The 23,515-nt window shown below is 44.0% G+C and overlaps 2 protein-coding genes across 4 annotated transcripts; one reads left to right on the plus strand and one right to left on the minus strand.

Moving 5' to 3' along the window:
- The first annotated feature begins 294 nt into the window (after positions 1–294).
- On the plus strand, positions 295–6,218 carry RBIS (ribosomal biogenesis factor). The gene is made up of 3 exons (XM_074898773.1): positions 295–436; positions 4,574–4,690; positions 6,082–6,218. The coding sequence occupies exons 1-3, from the start codon at positions 317–319 to the stop codon at positions 6,148–6,150; spliced, it is 306 nt and encodes a 101-aa protein (XP_074754874.1). The 5' UTR covers positions 295–316; the 3' UTR covers positions 6,151–6,218.
- Positions 6,219–6,800: 582 nt separating this feature from the next.
- On the minus strand, positions 6,801–21,296 carry E2F5 (E2F transcription factor 5). 3 transcript variants are annotated; one of them, XM_074898770.1, is made up of 9 exons: positions 21,148–21,296; positions 15,098–15,207; positions 14,269–14,430; positions 12,992–13,035; positions 11,553–11,617; positions 9,649–9,916; positions 8,753–8,953; positions 8,285–8,329; positions 6,801–6,939 (listed from the first exon to the last, which is right to left on the minus strand). In XM_074898770.1, exons 1-9 carry the CDS (start codon positions 21,277–21,279, stop codon positions 6,830–6,832), a joined length of 1,137 nt encoding a protein of 378 aa, XP_074754871.1. In that variant the 5' UTR covers positions 21,280–21,296; the 3' UTR covers positions 6,801–6,829. The 3 variants fall into 3 exon arrangements, with proteins under 3 accessions (XP_074754871.1, XP_074754872.1, XP_074754873.1); XM_074898771.1 differs by lacking the exon at positions 8,753–8,953; XM_074898772.1 differs by lacking the exons at positions 11,553–11,617; positions 12,992–13,035; positions 14,269–14,430; positions 15,098–15,207.
- Between the last annotated feature and the right edge of the window lie 2,219 nt (positions 21,297–23,515).

The following is a 23,515-nucleotide window of genomic DNA, read 5'->3' on the forward strand; positions in this document are numbered from 1 at the left end:
CAACCCACCCGAAATTTACTCTTTCTTAAAACCCCCGTGTTTCTGGGACTGTCAGGCACGTGCCTTGGCACCGTGGCCAACTCGGGCACTTCGGCACAACCACACGGGCGGAAAACTCCGCCCGCCCGTGCTAGAGGCTGCCGGGGGAGCGGGAGCACCCGCCGGGACCCCGCCGCGCCCGCCGGCCGGCCCGGGGCAGAGGCGCGCGGTGGCGGGGGGCGCAGCGCCCCCTGCCGGCAGCGCTGGCGGGGATTGGCGGCTTCCCCGGCGCGCGGGGCGTGACGTCACAGCCGCCCGCCCGCGCGGAGCCGCCGCCATGGGCAAGAGTCGGTCGCGGGCGGCGAAGGCGGCGAGCGTGTTCCGCATCGCCCGCAGCGGCGCCATCAAGGCCAAGGCCAAAGGCAAGGCGCGGCCCGTCACCTCCGGGCTGAAGCAGGTGAGCGGGGGCCGGGGGCCGGTGGGTTTGCCGGCGGAGCGGCGGCGGGGGGATAGGGGGGCCGGTGGGGCGGCGCGGCAGCTTCCCGCCGGAGAGCCTCCGGCCTGCCGGGTCGCCCGGCGGCCCCGCGCGAGGCTTCGGCCGGGCGGGTCCGGCCGCTTCCGCGGGGATCCCTCCGGGCCGGGGCGGTGCGGCCTTTCCTCCTCTGAGGCCTCTTCTGCGCGGCGAACGGAGCGCTTGTGACGGACACGGTAGAGCTGCTTTATGGGCCGTTTTCTCCTGGGAACAACATTGCAAAGTACATAGTTCCCACCTGAAAATTAGGTTTATGCATGGATGTCATCATCTTCAAAAAGGGAAACACAAAAAATGTTATTTGACTGATCTCTGCAAGCGTCCACCACAGAAGACTTCTAGCTGTTCTTTTTGAGGGGGGTCATTTAGAAAGTATCTGATGGCATTTCACTATGGCCTAGGGAACCCGATGCTACAGACAACAGCCGTAGTTCAGCAAGTTTACCTTTCCTAGACCACGCTTGCAGCGTCACTGATGGTGTAATTCGGGGCACGGTTTAACAAAATGGCTTGATCGAAACCACCAGGCACAGATACTGCGAGGGGAAGTCCTGCTGTTTTCCACCAGGTTCCCAACCCCAGGCCCCTTTTCCAGGCCGGGGCTCTGTTCCCACAGCTCTGCTTGATGCTGGCTCAGGAACTCAGGTGATTCAACGTGCTAAAATCAGCAGCAAAAGCAATTAAAAATGCATTTTGTTTTTTTCTGTGCTGGGTTGGCAGGTTGAACAAACTTGATTATGAATGAGTACAAAGGAAAACGTTTTAGGGGGGAAGAACCAGAAAGGATGGAACCTTTTCTGATCCAGTAGCTGTTAGTTGTCTTAGCTGTCAAGTAAAACCATGTCAGTGAGGTGCAGTGAACAGATCTGAGAGCACACACTGCCACGTTTTACTCTTTAATCCCTCTTTTCCCTCTTCTTGCACTTTAGATGGACTGTGATGCTCTGCAGACCCTTCTGTGAGCTGATTTAACATACTGAAGGAATCGAAAAGTAAACAAGCAAAACCAGTATTCTACCATTTTCATGTCTGGAGAGCACCACTGCCCAGGGGAGGGAGCGAGTGAGTCGTGGCTGGCAGTGATGCAAGGAAAGAGGGATGGGCGTGATCTAAGCAAGGGTTTTTCTCTTGGTAGCAGCAAGTCATCTTATTCTCAAACCCTGCCTCCAGCCTGAGCTGTGCGATCTGCTGAGTTCAGCTGGGCCCTCTAGAAGGGCATCTGATAATAAAAGCAGAAAGTTAGTGGCTTATTGTTCCCATTAGATTTAGTTGCAGTCTGCTGGGCAAAAAGAGTCAAACAGCCACTCTAAAAAAAAGTCCTTTCAAATTTCCCCTACAGACTAAAGCCACTTGACAAGTTAATCTGGTAGACAGACAGGAATGTAACAAACTTTGGAAATAAACAATTTCATGTGGCTGGCGTCACACCTCCACTTAGTCTAGAGGGTTCTGTATAATAAAGAGAGAAACAAGTTTAAAAATCATATTCATGAAAAGTGAGTAGCTTATTACGAGTAAAATTTTATTCTGTGTCTTTGAAGCTGTATTCTTTAATTCATTAAGCCTTTGGGGATTTAGTTATATAGCAGTATAGGAAGATGCTCAGGAAAATTTGTTAAAATAGGTTTATTCTTTAATAGATTAAAACCTATTCAAACAACTTCTGATATAGATACACATGCTAGCTACAGAACCTCTTTCTATGGAGGAGTCCTGCCAGAGTAGCTGAGGATATCAGGTATTAAAAGTGACTGGATCCTTTCAGCAATCCTGTGAAGCTGGAAAATGCTAACAAGCCCTGATGGGAAACTGAAAATCTTTGTAAATTGCGTTGCCCACAGTCCCATCCACTCTGGATTTGAGCTAGGAGCTGAGTCTATATTTCTCAAGTCACTGTCCAGTTTGTTATCGATTAAAGTGATAATCTGAGTAGACTTGTTATATCAGCCTCTTGCCACTGCTAGTTCTCTTGATCACTCAGAGTAAGTGGAATTACTGTTAATGTGTACATGCTCTGAAATTATGGAAGCTTTGAAAGCAAAATGAATATGTGTAACCATTCACAGTTTGCTTCTGCCTGTGTAAATTGCCGAGAGGTGAATTACAGGGGTAGCCTTTGGAAGAGCAGTAGCCATCCTGAAATCTGGGGTTCCCTGAAGGTGTATGAACATGTGCAATGTAATAGGACATTATCTGGCTACAATCCTGTTCCAGACTTGGTGCTTCAGAAGCAACAGGTGCTAGGGCTGAGAGCAGCTGAATCTTACTTTGCTGCAGCAGTGAAGGAGTTTATGCCCCCTTGCATCCACCCTGCTCCTCTACCACAGATTATTGTCCCCAGAGCACAGCACATGTCCATGTCTTAGCTCCTCCCCTTTGAAAGGAAGCATCTTTGCTGAAATAACTTATGAAGGCAGATTTGGGCTAGTGAGGCTGAGGTGTCCAGGGATCAGATGCACATCCTGGTCTGGTGCAGTCATAGAAGTTTCTTTAAATACTACAACAAAATCTGGTAGACATTCTTGGCCAAACCTATATTAACACATAGGAATGGAAGGTGTGATGTTGAAAGGCAAACTACTGAAAGAACTCAGAATGGTAAGATCCTTTACAAACTGTGTTGGGTTTGCATGGCAAGGTTTTGGTAGCTCGCAGGGGCTACAGGGGTGGCTTCTGTGAGAAGCTGCCAGAAGCTTCCCCTGCGTCCAACAGAGCCAGTGCCAGCCAGCTCCAAGAGGGACCCACCGCTGGCCAAGGCCGAGCCCATCAGCAATGGTGGTAGCGCTTCTGGGATAATGTATTTAAGAAGAGGAAAATGTTGCTGTGCAAGTGCAGACAGAGAGAGGAGTGAGAATATGTGAGAGAAACAGCTCTGCAGAGACCAAGGTCAGAGAAGAAGGAGGGGCAGGAGGTGCTCCAGGCGTGGAGCAGAGGTTCCCCTGCAGCCCGTGGTGCAGGCCATGGTGAGGCAGCTGTGCCCCTGCAGCCCAGGGAGGTGAACGGTGGAGCAGACCTCCACCTGCACCCCGGGGAGGACCCCACAGCAGAGCAGGTGGATGTGCCTAAAGGAGGCTGTGTCCCATTGGAGAGCCTGCACTGGAGTAGGATCCTGGCAGGACCCATGGCCCCATGGAGAGAGGAGCCCACGTTGGAGCAGGTTTTCTGGCAGGACTGGTGATCCTGTGGGGGACCCGCACTGGAGCAGTCTATTTCTGAAGGACTGCACTCCATGGAAGTAACCCATACTGGAGCAGTTCATTGAGAGCTGCAGCCCATGGGAAGGACTCACACTGGAGAAGTTTGTGGAGGACTGTGTCCTGTGGGAGGGACCCCATGCTGGAGCAAGGGAAGGGTGTGAGGAGTCCCCTCCCTCTGAGAAGGAAGGAACACCAGAGATGTGTGATGAACTGACCACAACCCCCATTCCCCAACCCTCTATGCTGCTGGGGAGAAGGAGGTAGAGAAAATCAGGAGTAAAGTTAAGCCTGGGAAGAAGGGTGGGGTGTGGGAAAGGTGTTGTTAAGATTTGGTTTTATCTCTCATTACCCTACTCTGATTTGATTGGTATTAAATTTTCCCCAAGTTGACTCAGTTTTGCCTGTGATGGTAATTACTGAGTGATCTCCCTGTCTTTACCTTGACTCACGAGCCTTTCGTTATGTTTTCTCTCCCATGTTCAGCTGAGGAGTGGAGTGATAGAGAAGCTTTGGTGGGCACCTGGCATCCGGCCAGGGTCAACCCACCACAGGGAAGGAACCCTTCCTGTAGCTCCAATCCAGCTAAGAGGAGCTGAGGGTGGTGCACACGGCCTGTCTGCAGCCTGGCTTTTGTTTTGTGTTCTGTTTCTGGATCACTATGGGCCTCCTTTTAACTGCTTTCATAATTTTATTAGAACATTAGTATTACATGACTAGATGATATAATTAAGTACAGAATCAACCTACTAAAAAGGAATTTTGGAAGATAATGCATATAGAACTAGTTGTACAAAAATAGTGCACTTCCTCATGCCAGTGGAATTTCTGCTAAAAATACCAATGTGTGTATGTTTTTTCTTCCCAGATAAACATTAGAAATGCTGAGAAAGTTAGCACAATAAATAAAGCATTTGCTGAAGTTCAGAAAGAAGTACAGCAGATATCAAAAGGCACTGCAGCAGAACCTCAGAAGAGTCATCAGGTAATTTCCCTTTGTGAAAATCTGAGGAGGGAAGTAGAAGGAATGTGCATGTTCAAAGCATTATATTCTAGCTCTAAGACTGCAGGCAATTCATGCAGTTGGTTTAAAGCTTTAAGCCCAGCTTTATTAATTTCAGTTGTGGTAATGTTGAAATCCGGTTAGCATATTCAAGCGCTATTTAACTAGTAATAGAACTACTTTAACTACTAAAGTAATGAGAGACTAGGGTGGGCAGCCAAGCCATAGCATGCTTCCAAAACATATTTTTAAATTATGTTCTAGTTGGTTTTTAACTGATTTTTTTTTAAAAAGTTAATTCCAGCTCCAGCCCCTTGATTTGAGACTTATGTCACAACGTGATAGACACAGAAAGCAAGGATGAACCTTGCTGTTCCTTACATAAAGTACCTGATAGTGCTTTGAACCAAAGAAACAGCTCTGCCTCTTTCTGTTCCTGATTCCTATGCCTTCATATTCTCTCATCAGAAATACCAACACCTGAACAGCAATTTCTGTACTGGAGCTCTTGCCTGTAGTACTTAGGGTTCAAGACAGTGTTTCACTTGTCTTCCTTTGTCTAGCCTTTGAAAAAGGGCTTCGTGCAGTCTTGCGCAAGTAATAATTAATGGAATTTAATTGCTGACAAGCTTTTCCATATAAACTCTTAATGCTGACTCTGATGCTCCAGGAATGGTTTGGGGGAGAGAGAAAAGCTGTGGTTAAGGCACACATCAATCCACACTGGCTGTTGGGGGAAGTAGAGGGAGTTGGTAGAAGCACACGAGTTGAGCATGATTTACCGTGCCTGGGGTGACCGAGTTTCTGTATGGCTGGAAGCAACAAAAGCAGCATCAAATAACTTAAGGAGAGGCTGAGGGAAAAATGAAACATAGGTGACAGTCCTGCCAGAACAGGATGAGGCTGAGCAAGGGTTTCAAGGCAGTTGGTGCCAGCAGCCCTGTCCTGCTGGTTTGTTATTGCACACAGCCAGGAACTCGGACTTGCACCACTGCTCCCATGCTAGTAGGGCTGTACGTGATATAATGTTGAATTTGATCACTCGGACTGTATTTTCTTTAAAGTTGCAAAAGCGCTGTTGAGAGCACTTCCGAACTAAAAGCTGAGCCTATTTCTATTTGGCCGTGTATGTTACATTACTAACATGGTAGTTTGTCTTTCTCCTGCAGCATAAAGTGTCAGCTGCTTATCTGTCAAGTTTAGTGAATCCTGTAATGCCCCAAATTACTGAATTATGACTGTAAAATTAGCCTAAATTAAATACATAGAGAAAAAATTAATCTTCTAGACAAGGGATATTTACTAGTGTTTTTCTGCCAAGTAGAGTAAAAAGAAATTGCTTTCTACTTTAAACTGAAATTCATTTTTTTCAGGCTTCTACAAATCTGGAAGAGGAACCAGCAAATGTGGATGCTGCTACAAACCTGTTGTCTCAGTTGTAATACATAATGGACAATGGAGGGATTGCAAGAAATGAAGATCACAAATACTGATGGCTTTGTTTGTACAATTTTATTAAAAAAATCTTGTTAATATACAAGTATTGGCACACTTTAATACAAACTACAAACAGACCTTTCCTATCATCTAGGAAAGTGGAATGTCAGAAGTCAGTGTGAGAAACTTAAAGTGCTAAAACAGAAGGCACTTCACAAAATTGGTTCACTGAAACAGTTTAGCATAACTAAAGTTGACATCCTTCACTTTTCAGCGTGGCAGTGAAAGCTTCAAAATGGATTGAAAGGTTAAAAAAAAAAAGCTTCTTGGCAGTAAAGCTTCAAAGAAAATGCTGTTAACTGTAAGCAAGAAGCCTAATCATTTTTTTTTTAAATGATCAAAAGGCTGTAGAGCATCTTTACTTTTCTTACTGAAGAAAACTCCAAATACTTGCATTACACAGAGGATACTCAGGTGAAAAAAAAGGTGCCAGAATTTTTGATAAAAGCCCTTTTTTCTGGTTGTGGAATTTGTTTTGTGAAGTAGTTAAAGGAAGCAAAAGGAAATATACTCCCAGAGTCAGTGAACTAAGAAGTTATACATTCATTATTCAAATACTTAGGTTATGAAGAAGTCTAGAATGTTATAGTTAGAGGTAGATAAGTAGTCTGGTTGACACAATATCTAATAATTTAGTATCTGCACATCAAAGAGATCACAGACTCCTTCATTATCATCCAGGTTAAAGTTGTAGTCATCTCCGGGAGTAGGAGAGAGTCGTAAGAGAGGAAAAACTGTAAAGCAGGAATAGTTTAGTTTAAATTAAAACACTTTTGGAATATCAGCCCTATCTCATAATTCAGTGTTTGTCATCAGCAGTATCATGGTTAGTCTTAATTAAAACAGTCTTGATAATCTGACAAGCATGCTAGGATATATACTGTGAATACCTGTATTGCCTTCAAACTAAGGCAGTAAGTGACATGTCTACATTTTTTGCTTAGTATTTTTAAGTGCATTTGCTGGAATGGAGTGATAGCTGTGGAATACGAACTTAAGTTCTTCTGCAGCAAAGGAGTGCCTGAGCAGCTTTGGAAACTTTCATCAGAAAGCCATCATTCATATTTGTAATTACTTTGTCTTGTTGCTGTATTGCATGCTATCAGCTTTCAAATATTTATAACCTTAAGTAAGGAATTTAACATTATCCCTATTTTACAAATGAAAAGTGAAGGCTAGCAGTTTCTCTGTGCACTGCATTTCAAGCATGGACTTCATGTCATCTTTGGGGAGGGAACGCAAGAAAAGAAGCCCCAGCCTTCATCTGCACCTCAGGAACACTAACCTAGTGCAGATGAGCTGTGCATGCTGTACCTGCTCTAAAAGTGGAGACTTTCCATTGTAGCTACGTATCGGCACTTTCACATAATGCTATCTTGCCCCTCAAATCGTATAATTACTTGGTTCTTTCTGATAAGCTCTGAGGTTGTCTGCTTAAAGGGCAGATAATAGCACAGCCTGCTCACAGCAGCATAGTTACAGGGAGAGAGGAATAATGCCAGCTGAGTTCATCTCTTTACCTGGCACCTCAGCAAGCTAAAGCAGCGAGGCAGGGAGCATATAAACCTACTAGCTCTAGTTTAGTTCTGTACTCACATGGCTACGAAGGTGCAAGAGCAGAAAGGGGTGACCTTTGTCTGCTCTATCAGTGTACCACAGCTGCCCCTGTATAGGTCTGCATGCAGGCATGCATGCTCTGAAATGTTTGTTTACTCAAAGCTCCTGCAGGAAGCCTGAGGCAGAACAGAATTCAACCAGAACTTTTTTTTAAGGCAGCACTCTAGTCATCAGCCTGTTCTTTCTCTGTTCCTGAATTAAGGACTGGTGGGTTACTCATGCATGTAAGTGCTTTCTGGATTAAGGCTTTCGTATTTTGATTGTTAAGTAAAACTTGCAGGGAATGGAAAGGGGAGCAAAGACAAGAATGACAAAGATAGAGGAGGCAGTACAGGGGGAAGAAGTAGTTTAATACTGACTCTTGGCATCAGATTTAACAGACACCTATCAAGAGTGCTCTTCACACAAAAAACATGCTGCCACTTGCAATTATTAGAAAAGTAAAGATGTTAAAATACTTACCGTCAGAAGACATGAGTTCATCAATAATATCCCCACTGATATTTCCTGTAAAAGACAGGAGCATGTGTTTATGGAAGTTGACACAGACTCATTAAAACACTGAACTGCAAAGTGCAGTATGGCTCATGCACAGCGTAAGAGCGGTAGAGATAGCAACAGCATGCCATGCGTATATAAAATAGATTCCATCTTTGTATTCCTCATTTTTTTCCTGATAGATTTCTCCCAATGATCCCTTATAACCCTAGAACCATGTACAACACAGAGCTGATCTGGTGGCAGAGAAAGGTATTTTGGTCAAAATGAGTTTGCTACTTATGCTCAGCATATACTTGCTACTTGGCTCAGCAGCTTCATTAGGAGATGAACAGAAGCCTGTCGTTTTCTCTGTATAACTCATCAGTAACTCGGTCATAAAGAAGGGCTCAGGAAACTACTAACATTTAAACAGTCACTACTGCTTCCTACCTGTGGGCTCCTCCATCTTTGCTATGTCAAATGAGTTTGGCTTGAGGATACAGTTAACATCCAGGGGCAGCAAGCCCTGGTAGTCATTTGAGCTAGTTGTAGCTTGGGCGACATCTCCTGAAAGGCTGGGGTACAACACCGACTCTGGAAGGCTGGAGTAAGGAGCTGCTGGGGTTGTACTGCTCTGCTGCACACTGTCGTCTGTAACAAAGACAGAAAGGCACGTTATGAAGTCTGTTACAGTAAAAGGGAATACAAAACTCCTGCACCCAGCTTTGTCTTTTGAGGAGAACATGGCCAATGTCTGGAATGAGGCAAGAGAAGCCTCCCCCTTCCAAAGTCACAGGCACAGTTTTATCAGGACCCCTCAGAAATGCAGTATGTAACACTGATATAATTTTCTTGAACATTTTCCTATTATCCTCCTGTTATTATGAAAAAAACCACCTGATACTCAGGGAGTCTCTCACTGTGGCTACGTGAAAGAAGATAAGCGACCCTGTGGCACAAAAGGGGAACTGGTGCCTGTATTATCTGTCTCATTAAAAGGTACGTGGTTCAAATCCTATCTTCCATCAGAGGTTGGCAATTTCATTCCATACTGCATTCAGGAGAAGCACCTCAGAATAATTAACAGGATCACATCCAAAACCTGTTCAGTATAAAATGATAAGCTACAAGGGAAGCTTGTCTTCTCTTTCAGCAGACAGAAGAGGAAGAGGCTTCTCTGTAGCCTGAGAGCTAGTAGTAAGCCCTTGGGGTAGTTTCTTAACAGACAGCTGCTACCTTGCACAAATTCTTGATCTTTCCTTTATCTACCACCTTTTCTAACAGTTCTTTCCCTCCAGCTCCTGAGCTCCCCCACCCATCTAAGGTAGGAAAAACTCTGGACCCACCTGATGGTGTGTCCGCAACTGCTGTTTGCGGTAACTCCTGTCCTTGGTTCAGATCATGTTGTTCTGGTGGATTTTGAGGAGCTGTAGCAGGTTTAAGGGGGGTGGCTGGAGCTGCAGGTTGAGATGGGGGCTGTGCAAGGTCGTCAGGTGGAGGAACTGGAAACACCATGGGCTTGGCGGAGCTTGAGTCTTTATTTATAAGCAGCACATGGATAGGTCCTGAACTACTTTTGAGATTGATCTGGTATTTCTTCTGTCCATTCTGTCCCTGTAAAGGTGGTGTATTATGAACATACCGTTCTTTGAGAACTTGGAACTTTACAAAACGTAACAGTAACTGCATAGAGTTATTTCTCACAGAAAGTAATGAAGATGTTTGAACAGAATTCTCAAACTGATGCAGAAGATAAATACAGTGCTTTTCTAGTTAGATCACTAGGAAAAGCTGAGAATTGACAGAAACTTATCAAATCATATTCAGGAAAAATATATTTTAAATTAATACATGTGATCTAATAAAAAAACCCCAAAACCAAACCAGATTACAAACCTGTAATGTATTTACCTGACCAGAACAGATACAGAGGACACAAACACAATCTGAAGTGTTTAACTAAGCTTGATTTCAAGTCATATGAGACTTATAGCAGGGCTACATCTTATCAATAAGAACAACGATAGTGATTTCTGCACATTTACATTTTTTTCTTTTTAGACGGAGCTTCAGAATTATCCTGGTTGAGACCAAGCATCCTAAAACAGATGGATATATCACCAAGACTGAGTGAACACAGGACCACGAGTCAGTAGAAACAATTTCTTAGCTCATTTGCCAGGCCTTCTTTTGGCAAGTTAATTAAGCAATACAGCTAGGACTAGCTTCCTCTAGCTAGTCTCAATGAGACCACTGACTCCACAGTGGCTAATTCAGCAAACAGGTTTTCAGCAAGTATGTTCTAGAATGAGAAAAGTGGAAAAGAAGCCTCAGGAAATGGGAACCAAAGCAAAAACATCCAGTTTGAACTTGGTGATGAAGACTTAAGATCAGGTCTTTTAGTCCCTTACAAAAAGCCAAAAAATCTCCACCCCAGCATCACAGCTACTAACTTTGGTCCCACTGAGCACTTTACCATTGCCTAAACTGATTTCAGCAGAGACAGACAGAGATAGTACCACCAATCAGCTTCATGGTTCTAGCGTTGGATGCTCTTACGATACTAGACTGTGCTTAGCCTCACTAAAAATAGCTTGTGAAACTTCTCAGGTGAATTTCAGCCTTCTACAAGTGTAGTGGCTATCATGCTTCATACAATCCTCTCTCCCAACCATATAAACCCTATGTAAAACAGAACACTGCAACAACAACAAAAAAATTAAAGATGAGCAGAGGTAAGTAATTTGGCCTCCTACTTTAACCTTGCCCATTTCAGCCTTTTGGGGAAAGTGAGAGTGCAGTCTGTTTTTCTATCCCGTCTAGTACCACGAGACTAAACATAAACTAAATCTAAACTAAACCTACAACTAAATGGAAAAGCTTTTTGGTAAAAGATCTGTTTTAACAATGCGACAGAGAAATTGGACACATAAAAGTCACTGCTAGTAAGTTCTTAAGGGGATTCATGGCAATTATGTAAAATTTGGAAAACTACAACATTTAAAAGCAAGAGAGAAGGGAGGGCAAAGAAACCCACTACTGCATCTTTATTTTAATATAAGACAGAGTTATCATTAGTCTAGGTGTACAAAACCCACTTTTCCCACATGGCCTCTCCCTTCTCAACTCAAACAACCTTAGTTTTTTTACCCCTCTTACACACAGAGATAAATCCTCTGCTCTAATGTAGCTCTTCTTTTCCGCTGTCCCTCTAGAACTCTTAGATAAACAAGAAACCACCAGTACATACCATTTCGGGTATAGGTACTTCTAACTGTGTACCACAAGGTGCTTGAATTGCTAGAAGTGTGTCTCCTGGTTAAATATCAATTTTAAAGAAAGTGTTAAGTGTGCATATTTTTCTTAAGTCTTGCATAGTATCCACTCAAATGAGATACGGTAATTCTTTAAGGCGCCACTGCATAATATAAATCACAGAATTCCAATATTTAGACCATAGTTGCAAGAACCTTTTCTTGTAGCAGTACAAGATTTACCACTTCCTTTACCTGTTTGTTACTGTCCCCAGATCTCCTAGTGGTACGCATAATGAGGTGAAAATATTTAACTAGCTTCTTTTTCAGCTAAACCAGCTCTCTGGTCCAGCTCACTTTATGGCTTTGAAGAACAGTAGTAGTAGAGAGAGATTTAACAGAAGGAATAAAATGTATTAATGATCAGCTTCAGTGCCAGCACTTCCAAGTGTTTAAACCCTCAGCTTCTGCAGCACATACTGGGATGTAGCAGCTGGCTATCAAACTCACCTGTGGCTTACTATGCACACTAAAATGTATTGGTTAGAGTCAGGAGATCACAAGTACCTCAACAGCACAGGCACAACCTGCCTTACACTGCAGGTCACTAACCTACCTGTACATCATTTCCCCTTTGTCCATAACTTGGAATAATGCTTTTCTTTCTCTGCCTCCTAAGAGACACTTACACGAAGTACTATGTGACTGGCATATTAGATGCCTCCACATTTTGTGACGAGTAACTCTTTTTAGTAACAGCTTATTTTTGTGAAAATCTGCAGCAGTTTTGGAGTTTTTTATTTAAAAAAAACCCCAATCGTCTTTGTGGCAAAGAAGAGGTAGTTCTGAGCCAAGCTGGAGGCTAAACAACAATCTTCTCTTGGGTGTCCCAGGATCAGGAGAAGATGTCAAGGGAAGTAACTTTTGCCAGCAATTGTTGGCAATTTCTTCAAGCCTCCTGTACAGTAGGAATCCTTTTGATTTAGTAGCTGTGCCCCATCATTGAACTTCAGCTGGCTCCATTTATACAGCATCATCAGGAGCTCCTTTTGGCTGCAGCTGCCACCAGAAAATGTTATGAAATTTGGACCTGTCTGGTCTTTCTGGTGGGACGGACCAACATGTCCTGTCCCTGGTTCCATTAACAGCCTGAGGTAAGCCACTGCAAAGTATGAATACAGAAAAAGACATCTGAAACCAGTACTCAAAAAACAGCTGAGCTTTCATTCTGTACAATCTGTGACTACACCTAGAAATGACAGAACTTGCTAGTCATGAACATTATGAGAGACATCTACTTAGTACTAATCACTATTGAATACTTCTAAATTTTAAATACTTGCAGGGAAAAAGCAGATTAGTTAGCAAGTTAGTTTTCAAGAGGAAGATCAAGAAATCTCTCATTTTAAGAAATAACAGCCTAGCAGCAACTTACCATTGAAGCAGTTGCAGATATCTTCATGGGTGACATATGAAAACGTGACTTATGTCAAGGAACATTTTTCTTAAAGCAACATGAAACTGGTATTTGTTACCCTTTGAAAGAAGTTTGTCCAAACTGAGCCTAAACTATAAACTTACTGCTATTACTCAGAGGTGTAATCAAGGCATGATTTTTGGCTTTCGGAATGGCTAGTTAAAAACAGCAAAGTTCTGTCTTCTAAAGAAAAAAAAATCTGTATCTGTGAAGAAAAAAAAATAATTGTGTAGTTTCAATGAGAAGAGATTCTTCTAAAAAAGGAAAACATGTAAAATCTTGTTTTGAGGAATACCATTTACCTTTTTAACTTGACACCACAGAATTCAAGTACGTATCAGGACTTCCCAGAATCACACAAAAATACTGCCAGAGGGGACATGAGAGTTCACCTGCTGTCCCATCCCATTCCCTCCCTCAATGTAGATCAACTGTTAAGACATTCTAAACAGATGTTTGCCTCCCCTCTTCTGGAAAACCTCCAGTAATGGCTATTCCACCACCTCCCTGGGGGGTCAATTCCAGTGCTAGCTCTCCCAAAGCAAAGTTTCTCCTAACATCTAACTTCAGTCTCCTTTGCTACAAAATCCATTTCATAGGAACAGTTTCTGTAGAACAACTCAAGCAATTTGTAAGTACTTATCACTGGTGGTATAGATAAGAAGGGCACTTTCCTGTTCCCAATCTCAGGTGTCTTATTTTGCTCAATAATCTTGCAAGACACCTAAACACATGTTTACAAGCAATGTAGCTGTAACTCTCTGCTCATGGGGTATTTACACGCAGGATATTTTTCCAGTTTCAAACCCAACAAGCTTCAGGACTTTGTCGACTCTATCTTTGGGTGATAGCTTAACCTTTTCAAGAGAAGGAAGCAACACAAAAAAAGATTCATGTAAAGCACCGGTAAAAAGTATAAATTCAAGTGCCAGAAAGCAACAGAATTAATTTAAAATAAGACACCAGGATTATACTATGGACTAAAAATTACTGCCATATATATGTGTGTGTGTGTGCTAAATTGTTTTCAGATCCAATCATACAGTCAGAGAAGTTAAAAAGTCATGTAAATAAGATTTATATTTTCTTTCTTTTTCAACCAAAACCAGAAAAATATATTTGCCTTTCCTTGCTTCTTGATAAGATGGACTACGTTATGCTTTATCCAATACCTATACTTTAACTGTTGCTTTAATTCTACTTCCAAGATACACGCAATTAATTTAAAAGGATATTGGTGGTTCGTAGAATCATCCATGACGTTCTTGATACTTTGCTGAAGCCATAGTTTCTGCTGATCCAATTCTTTTTCTTTTAGCTCTAGATCTTCAATTTCAGCTTCCAGATACCTAAGCCTGTCTATGACTTCTTTTGTATTGCAGCCAGCACCTACTCCTCTTAAAAAGATATAAGGGTGCATGAAACCACAAGTGAAAATCTAAAGCAAGCATGCAAAGATGGACTGTTTTCAAAATTTTGGAATATCTACTAATATTCAGGGAATACTAATATTAGGGAAATGAACATTTACTTTCCCAGCGCTGATTTAACAGAAAAATGAAAATTCTTAATGAAAATTCAGATAAAATTTAGAATTTCCCTCTACTGAAATTTATTTTCTTTTGGAATGTAGGTTTTTTTCTGCGTTAGAGCTGGTTTGCAGACACTTTCTTCCCCTCTTAACTCTTAGCTTGAGCTTTCAGCTTCAGTGACGCAGGAAGAAATAGGCATGGACTACAGGATGTAGGCAGGTGGAGACAGTGTGTCCCAATACCCCTCCCAGATTCATCTAAATTTTTCAACTACAAGTACTAGTTGTAAAGTAGCACAAGTTTTCTGAAAGTTTCTCTCCTGTATGCTCTAGACTTTTTATGTATGAAAGACACAAGTTAAAGGGAAGACAAATAAAAGTTCATTTGTAACTTTGCTGTAATTCTAAAATACCGTATTGCTCGTTGGTGAGCATAACGTTAATTTTATGTTGTATCTACTCAGGAGAAGGGGGAAGAGGCAATATTTGTTGCTCTTGAGCACATGAAAATTTGCAGAATTGACATGGCTTACTTCCACTGAATACTGTTTTTTGACTTCTTCTCAATGAGATCAATTCCCTCTAAAACATTGGTGATATCATAGATCCTTCTCTTCTGCCTCACAGCAAGGGTATCAGCAGCCTGCCAAGAGAAGAACAAGTATCAGCAGCTTGCATGCTGAGGGCAAAAGACAGTTAAGCCATTCCCTTGGAAAAATGCCAACTACTGTCATACTGAAGGGAGGAGGTTTGGCTCTTCAAGAGCCAGATGCTCAATCATGAATTCAAGAGTTCAGCACCTGCGTGTAGTGCTACAAAGCTGAGAGGAGTCACCTCTTTGAAGGCAGCAGGCTTACCCTCGACAGAGAGTTCACGTGTGTTGCAAAGACCATGTTCGGTATTTGGAGCATGTGCTATTCAACTGCACAGAGGAGCTTACAGTGTTCTTTTTGTAAGGTAGGAAAAAGTGGGGAAGGCAGACAGCAACACCCTGCAGTGGAATATGCCTCTGAAGCAACGATGTATTAAGTTTATCATCCCTTCCACTGACACTTGAGGTATTGCAGTTTTTGTTTGGATTAAACTGTGCTAGGAAACGAAGTGACAGGGCTGCAATTTCACAAAGTGGCTGAAGGAGAGCTGCAATACTTCAAGCAGGCAACATCCTCTAACATTTCACTGCACGAATTCGCCTCCCGGTGTACCTGGGCTTGCTCAATCTGTCACACTGAGTACCAAGAGCTGTTTCACAGCCACCAGGACATGGTACAGCTCACAGGGATGCTCGCCGCTGTCACACTATCATTTTCACGTTCCAGCTAGCTAGGCCATGTGTCTGTGTGCTGTCACAGCTCGTCATTCAAAGTAAAGCAGCATGTAAGGCAGAGGTAACAGTCTGCTTCATGACATAATTCTCTCCATGGTGACTTTTATGTACCTGATGCAAAGATTTAAGATAAAATAAGCAAACTTGAGCTCATTATGCCTTCCACACCCTCAGCTCTTTGATGCTGTAAAGCAGCTCAAGTTCAGAGAATATTAGCTAAAAGGAGAGAAAGCAAAGAGGAGTCTGAATCAGCAACTACTCAGGATGCTCAGATAAACGATTACAAGGGATTATATATATTAAACAGATTAAAAGAAAAAAAAAGAAGAAAAATAGAGGGAAGGATAGCTGGCAAAGACTTCTGCATTCTGAATTTGAACAAACGCACAAAGTCACCTAATTTCCACTACATATAATGATTTCCACTGCATATAATGATTTATTTCAGTTTGTCCAACGGTCTATTAAATGAATGCTTTTAGTAAGGTAGCCTACATGAAGAGTACAACCTGAGACAACCACAAATAGGAAGGAAAACCAAATCCATTTTAGAGTGAAGTCCATATAACTCCTTTTACAGTATTTTCTGAGCTCTAAACAAACTCACTAATCTTCCAAAGAAATGACACTTTACTAATAAAGTTAATTACTAGGACTTAGTAGTCCAATTTATATGGTGAATGTTTTTCTAGTGAAGTAAAATTAAAGGAAAAAATGGAAGAAGAATGGAGATGGAAAAAATACTCTTACAGCCACGAAATATAAACACTGCTCTTTCTCCTTGACAGTGAGGTACCTAATAACAGTGTTACCAACATTTATCTTTTGTATTGTCTTCTGTAGTAGTCTGTTAAAATATTTTCCTATCTAACAACAAAACACATACAAATTAATACAAAGCACACACTTTAGTTCTCTCCAAGGAGACAGGCTCTTTGACCACTTGTACCAGCAGGCATGCACCTGCTATCTTAACCTGCTATGTTTGCTGCATGCATACACACTGCTTACAATGACTGCAAGACAGGCCTTCAGAATCTAGGCAGTGACAAAATTGATGCTGCCTGCACAACATTTAATCAACACCCTGTATATCTCATAGTCTTCAGAGGCATAATATCTACAAGCTCTCTACATTGTTCAGTGCAAGGAATGGACAGCACACACTTAATCAGTTCCTATTCTGATTAATTACTTTCTGCTTTTTTTCCATTGCTCAACACATGAACCTAGGACTTGGTGTACCGCTCATGGTTTGAGTGATGGAGAAACTGCTCTGGAGACTGGTTTCATTACCTCATGAGATTCTCCAAAATACCTGTCTGTGCAACATATAAATGCTTTACTAATCTTAATGTATTTTCGAGACTAAAAAAAAAAACCAGAACACTAATTTTGAGTGCCCAACTTCAGATGTTTCGAAGTTGGAGTGGTCTCGGTACTCTAAATTCTCCTGCATTTCATATACTCAAAGCAGAGCTCCCATTAACACCAGCAGTGGAGATTCACTGCTGCTGCAAACCAGGCTCCAGAACCCCAAGTTAGGGACTGAGAAAATGAAGGACACAGTTACATACGTATCCGGCTTGACTAGCACTGTATATAATTCAATCACAGCTGCAAAGTCCAACTACTTACAACAGGAATTCCAACAAAGAAGTCAAACGATGGACAATCTGGAAAGTGTAATCCAGACATTCACTAGTTTTCTGGTGCTGATCTTGCAACCTAATTACCTTCTCAAAATTTTATGGAGTGTTTCAGAGATATTTTAAAAATCAATTGAAAAGTTCCTTGACACTCTAGTAGTTACAAATGTGACACCTTCTTGTGGGCACACGGTTCAGAAATTAAGTTCAGGCATTCAGTTCCTCCACACGAACCACAAAACAATGACTTCAATAATTAAGAGTCTTTTGAGACAAATCTCCTGTTGTCAACAATATTTATAAAACTCGTAATTTCTCAGCCTATGTCAAATGGTGGAAGCAGATCCAGCATCACAAGAAAGGGACATCTACCACAATGGCCCTGCTAACATGGTTGGAGGTAGCTTCCACACTCCTTCCTCTGAACCATTTGTATTTGGAGTTTTCTTAAAATCTTTTAAATGTAAAGCTGCTGCATTCTAGTCATTCCTTCTAGTATCTCCTCATACTTTGATTAAGTATGTATCCAAGACAAGCATTGTGTAAGTGTCTCACAGACAGGTTTGGAACTAGAAGAAAAATCTCTAAGTGCAGGGCTTTGGTTCCGTGTGCATTCAGATCATGCAACTTGTGGAATACTGACAATGTGCTGTTCAGCACAGTGTCAGCTGCAGGCATACACATACACACAAAAACCTGCCCATGAATAAAACAACCAACCAGAAAAAGGGTAATTGAGAGTTTGGGTGGACTCTGACACAACTTCTTTGCTCCCTGAATGCTGACAAAAGGCAGTGGGAATCATCAGCTGCACATTCACTGCATTAGCACTGAAGAGCAGATGAATTTGCTAGAGCACCATGGCAGAGTCATTACTGAAAAGCTTAACAAAGCAGAAGGGCCAGCAATGCCTGCCTGCTCTCCCTGTGTCCCCAAGAGGACTGTCAACATTTCAGTGAGAGTTAAACTGAACAGTGTGCTTGGCAACCTGTACATAAAACTAATGAATATCACTGCATGCATAAAGGTTAAGGGAACATCAAATTTAGCAGATAGGCTTTTTCTTCTTCTGTAGAATATGGCAAGTGTATGGCAGTTGTTATTTGCTGCTGATCAACACATTTATAAAGGTAGTAGCAAACAAGTAGATTTTAGAGTACTTGATGTTCTGCACTGCTGATCAGAAACACTACTTAACCTGGAGTATAGCATTCTGCTTTAAACCAAGCCCATTTAAGAAATCAAGGCAAAAGCGGTTGTATGCTACTGAAGAGAAAGAACAAATGATGTGGGAGTCATTTCAGGAGGCTTATTCCATATTCACTCATCTTGCTTTTTTTCTCTCTTCCCTTCAATTCATGGGTTGCTGCATATAGGAACTTTGCTCTCCTTCCCTTCCATCTCCTTAATGTCTTAGGCTATGTTTCGAAAACAAGATTTGTTTATACAGGATTATTCAGGGACAGCTATACAATTACTGGAGAATAGCTGTTTAATTTTAAAGTAAGCACTGTAGAATTCAAATTCCAAGTAAAAAAAATCCTTACTTCCACTCCCAGGATGTGGTCAGATGTTAGCAGAGAAGCATCCAGCACTAAACCATTTCCAAAATCAGTTCAGCATACAGAGCTCGCAGGGCTTCCTGCTCCTAAAGCAAGGAACTCTGCCCACACATAGGACAACACATCACTACTGCTTCATGACGGCTCAGCACACATGCCCCAGAGTATCCTCTTACAGACTGTTTAACTGTAACTATACATGTATCCAAAATCACCAGGAAAGGTCCTATAAAACAGCTTTCCACTCTCAATTGCTGTATCACAAAGCTAGAAGTACACTTAATGTTTCCAAATTGTATTTACTTCATAGTGCACTGCTGGTTTTGTTACAGAAATACTAATCAGTACCATAACATCAGTCAGTACCTGTCAGCAGGGAGACATCTGAAGATATTCACTGCATGAATCATTTCTCAGAACGCCCTGTTCTGTTTCAACACCGTCCTGGTTCTTCAGCTCCCTGAGCACACCGACATAATGTGCCTGCTGGTTTTCAATATGTGGCTTATTTATGAGAAACACCAGTTACAGAAGTGTACGTTCTGACTCATTGTTTATGAAAGTACCAACAATTTACTCACTTGAGTATTTACTTTTAACAAATAGTATCCCGTAGTTCAGAAACCAGTCTCCAAAAAGGGTCTTGAGCAGAATGTCTATGTCTTGTTGCAATGTCCACTTGTGTTTCCCTGACTATCAACCTTTCCATTCCCTCTGGGTGGTTACCTTCCTCATAAAAGGGGATGAAAACAGTCCCATCCCTCTACACAGCCCAACTTTATAGTTCAAATCGATCCTCTCTGGCTCTTTAAGCTAAGCTTTTTAGCCTGATGTCTTACAAACTGAGTATGCTTTGCTTCTCAAACTAATTCTGGAACACCTCGTAGCTCATGAGAGATAATAAAGCAAGTTGCACAACGATCCCCGAGATGTGGACAGCTTTGTTCTGTTTTGCTGAATGAAGAAAGAGGCAATTAAATACGAAGAAGTTAATGCGTACAAGCCACAACATAACTAAAGGAGGAGTATAAAACCTACCCAGTATCCTACCTAGTTCACCCTGAAGTTTCACTAGCCACTGTAACGCTACCGAAGCGCTTGCTTCTGAACAGGGATGCACAGACACAGCTCCAACACCACCACTCACCTCCTGTAGCCCACTAAGAATAATCAATAAAAAGGTCAGTTTTCCAAAAAAGACTTCAAATAACCAAACTGCCCTTTGCTCAACTCCTCAGCAGTTCGCTAGAGAACTTTAACCAGCCAGGAAAAATACACTTTCCCCTCGACGCGCTGCACAGGCCGACAGCCGGGAGGGCCCGAGCAGCGCCCCGGCCCCTCGGCCCGCACGGCAGAACGCTCCGGGGCACCGGGGAGCGGACACTCGCCAAGGGGCCCTCCCGAGAGAGTGACCCGGCGCAAGGTGGGCTCGTCCCAGGGCTCCACGGGTGAAGTCCCCCCGCTGCTGCAGTCCAGCGCCTTCACGGCTCAGGAGCGGCAGGCTGCAGAAGTGGGTGAAGCTGATTTGCCACCCACGTCGCCAGTTAAGCATCTTTTACGTATATATATGTATATATATAAAGCTCTCAAAAGGCCCTGGTCTGTTTTTCAACATAGTTTTCCTTTGCTAAAAGGACATTGAGGGGAACAGGCGAGAAACAGGTGTAAATAACGGCCCGTACACTGAGCGAGTGCGCAGAGCAACGCAGGAGTGAAAAGTAAATACAAAGCCCCTAGTGACCTACGTTTTATGCACAGTAACCATTTCACCCTCCTTTAAAAGAGTCGGAACGCGTATTTCAGCCGACCGCGGCGGCTGTCAGCCATCACCGGGCAGCCGCTGCCCGTCAGCGGCCGGCACCCCCCGCCGCCCGGGGAGGGAGGGAGGGGGCGGCCCGGCCCCCGCGCTGCGCCGCCCTCCCGGCAGCGCGGCGGGGCTGTGCGGGGCGGCGAGGCCCGGCGGGGCCCGGCGGTGCCGCGGGCGCCGTCCCCCCGCCGCGGGCAGGCCGCCGCCATGGCGCCGCCGCCCCGCCCCGCCCTCGCACCGCTTTGAGGTCCAGCACGCCGTCCTTGGCCTCCTGCAGCAGCGACACGAACTTGGTGGTCAGCAGCCCCAGGCTCTTCTCGTGGCGGCTGCTGCCGCCGCCGCCCGCCGCCGCCTCGGCCGCCGCGGCCATGCCGCCCGCGGGGCCGCCCCGCCGCGCCACGTGTCGCGACCGCTGCAACGGCCCGAGCCCGGAACGGAGCCCCGGCCCGAGGGCTGCGGCGGGAGGGGCGGCGCCGCAGGAAGTGACGCCGCCGCCGTTGCCTGGACACCGGCGCGTTTCGGCCGCGGGGGGCGAGGGGCCGCCGGCCGGGACCGGGCCGTGCCCGCCCCGCGGGGCCGCGGCCGCGGGACAGGGGACGGGGCGGCCGCGGGGCCGCGATCCTCGGCCCTGCGGCCTCCAGGAGGGGCCGGGGCGGGACGCGCAAGCCCGCGGCGTGCGGAGAGGAGCCGCGCTCGGCTGAGCGGGCCGGGCCGGGCCTTCGCTCCGGCTTTCCCGGAGCGGGCGGCACAGGCCGGGGCCCGCCTCAGGGCGGGAGGACGGGGACGTCGGCGACAGACCCCAGCGCCTGAAGAGCCCCCACAAGCCTGCCCTACCCTACCCCGTAGCTCCTCGTCACGCCCTTCCGCGTTTGCATTTGATATAAATAAACCGGATTAATGATAAACTACGTTCTCCCATCTCCTGAGGCCCGACGCAGGACACGCTGGTGGCCTAGCGAAGGGCACCGCGAATGGCGAGTGCTTACCCAGTCCCTTGCAGGGGGTTCCGAATATACTCTGCCTTTAACCTCCACTGGGGTACGCCTTCAGTTACCTTCGGGTAGCAGCGGAATTTAAAGCCCACATAGCCTAAGAATTCAAGAGATGTCCTTTAAGAAAGAAATGCCCTTGGGAAAAGACCCTCCGATCCCCCATGACAGCAGGCAGGGGAGCGTGTTATGAAGGGACATTACACGGAATGTGCCGTGTCACAGAGGAGCTCTACCTTCACAGATCATCGCATGTATAGGAGCAAGCAGGTACACACTCTGGACCTTGAATCACATCCCTCCTGCTCTGAGGTAGCACAGAAGTTTCCTGACACATTCAATATTGATTTAAATAGATGCGTTATCTCGTCTAGAAACGAAAAAACCCAATCTAATCACAATTAGTTTTAAATTGTCATGATTAACGCAGGAGAAAATGCCTTGCATCTGACAAGGTTAGAATTCACATTTCATTTATATTTTTATTTATTATTTTTACCTTTCATTAATGTCACGCTGAAATTTATCCTTGTGAACAGGTAGATTTGGCACAGCTTTGACCTACACCATGTATTGTTTTATCATTTTGAAGGCAGAAATCATTAAATATCTGTTAAAAGGCTCTAAAGCAGCCATGTAAGCATAAAGAGGGAAGCAATGCCAAAACCAGAATTAGCCACAAGAAAAACAATCCAAACACTACTGATGTATGTATGTATCCAAGCGTGAGATTTCTGAGCCAACAGCGAGGAATAGAATTAATGTTAAAAACAGTAAAAATGCCCTGTGATGAAATTAGAAAATAGTTTTTCCTCCAAAATTTTAATTCCAAAACACTGAGCCGGTATTTAGAATTGAAGCGGGGTAAGTTCTTTTACCTTCCTGGTACATTCCAGGCATTCAATTACTTGACCCAAAGTGTAGCTGCGTCAATTAATAAGCAAAGAAGTAAGAAGCATCCAAGGAAGCACTTGATAAACATGACAAAAATCCCAGTGATTTCTGTGCCAGCGATACCCATTTAAATACCATAGAACAGCTTTCCAGGTGAACATTTCCTCCCATAATGCAGCTCCTGAAGAAGCAGGAGTGTGTAGAGCACAAGGTAAGAATGAGGTAATTTTTTTTCTGCATTTAGGTAACATTGATATATTTCTGTCAGGGAATCAACAGATTACTGATATGCCAGCAGACCAATAAATCAGGCTCATTTTCAACTTCACGGCAAAATTTAGTAAACTGACATTCATTAACCTAGCTGTGCTAAGAGTTGGTTCTTGCACCTTGCTAACCACCACATGTTAATTTTTACATACTATCAACTGTCTGCATGGATTCAAAGCAGTCAGTCCTTAGCCTCTAAAACCCACCTGAGCTGAGAGTACACAGTGCTCCTCAGAGCTGATTGCTCCTGTTCTTGGTGGCCCCAGGGGCCAGGTGCAGGAACTCTGGATGCAGGGAGCTAGAGCTGGAGCAAGCGTCTGCCTTCTGCTGCCACCCACAAATTTGGAATCTTACCCTTTTGTAAGACCATGCAGTCTCTAGACAATTCCCAGCCCTCCGCCTCCACCCTTGGACAATGTTACTGTGCGAAGTGGGGCAGGGATATTGTTTTCC

This window comes from Athene noctua, chromosome 2, assembly GCF_965140245.1.
Source record: "Athene noctua chromosome 2, bAthNoc1.hap1.1, whole genome shotgun sequence".
Lineage (NCBI taxonomy): Eukaryota > Metazoa > Chordata > Aves > Strigiformes > Strigidae > Athene > Athene noctua.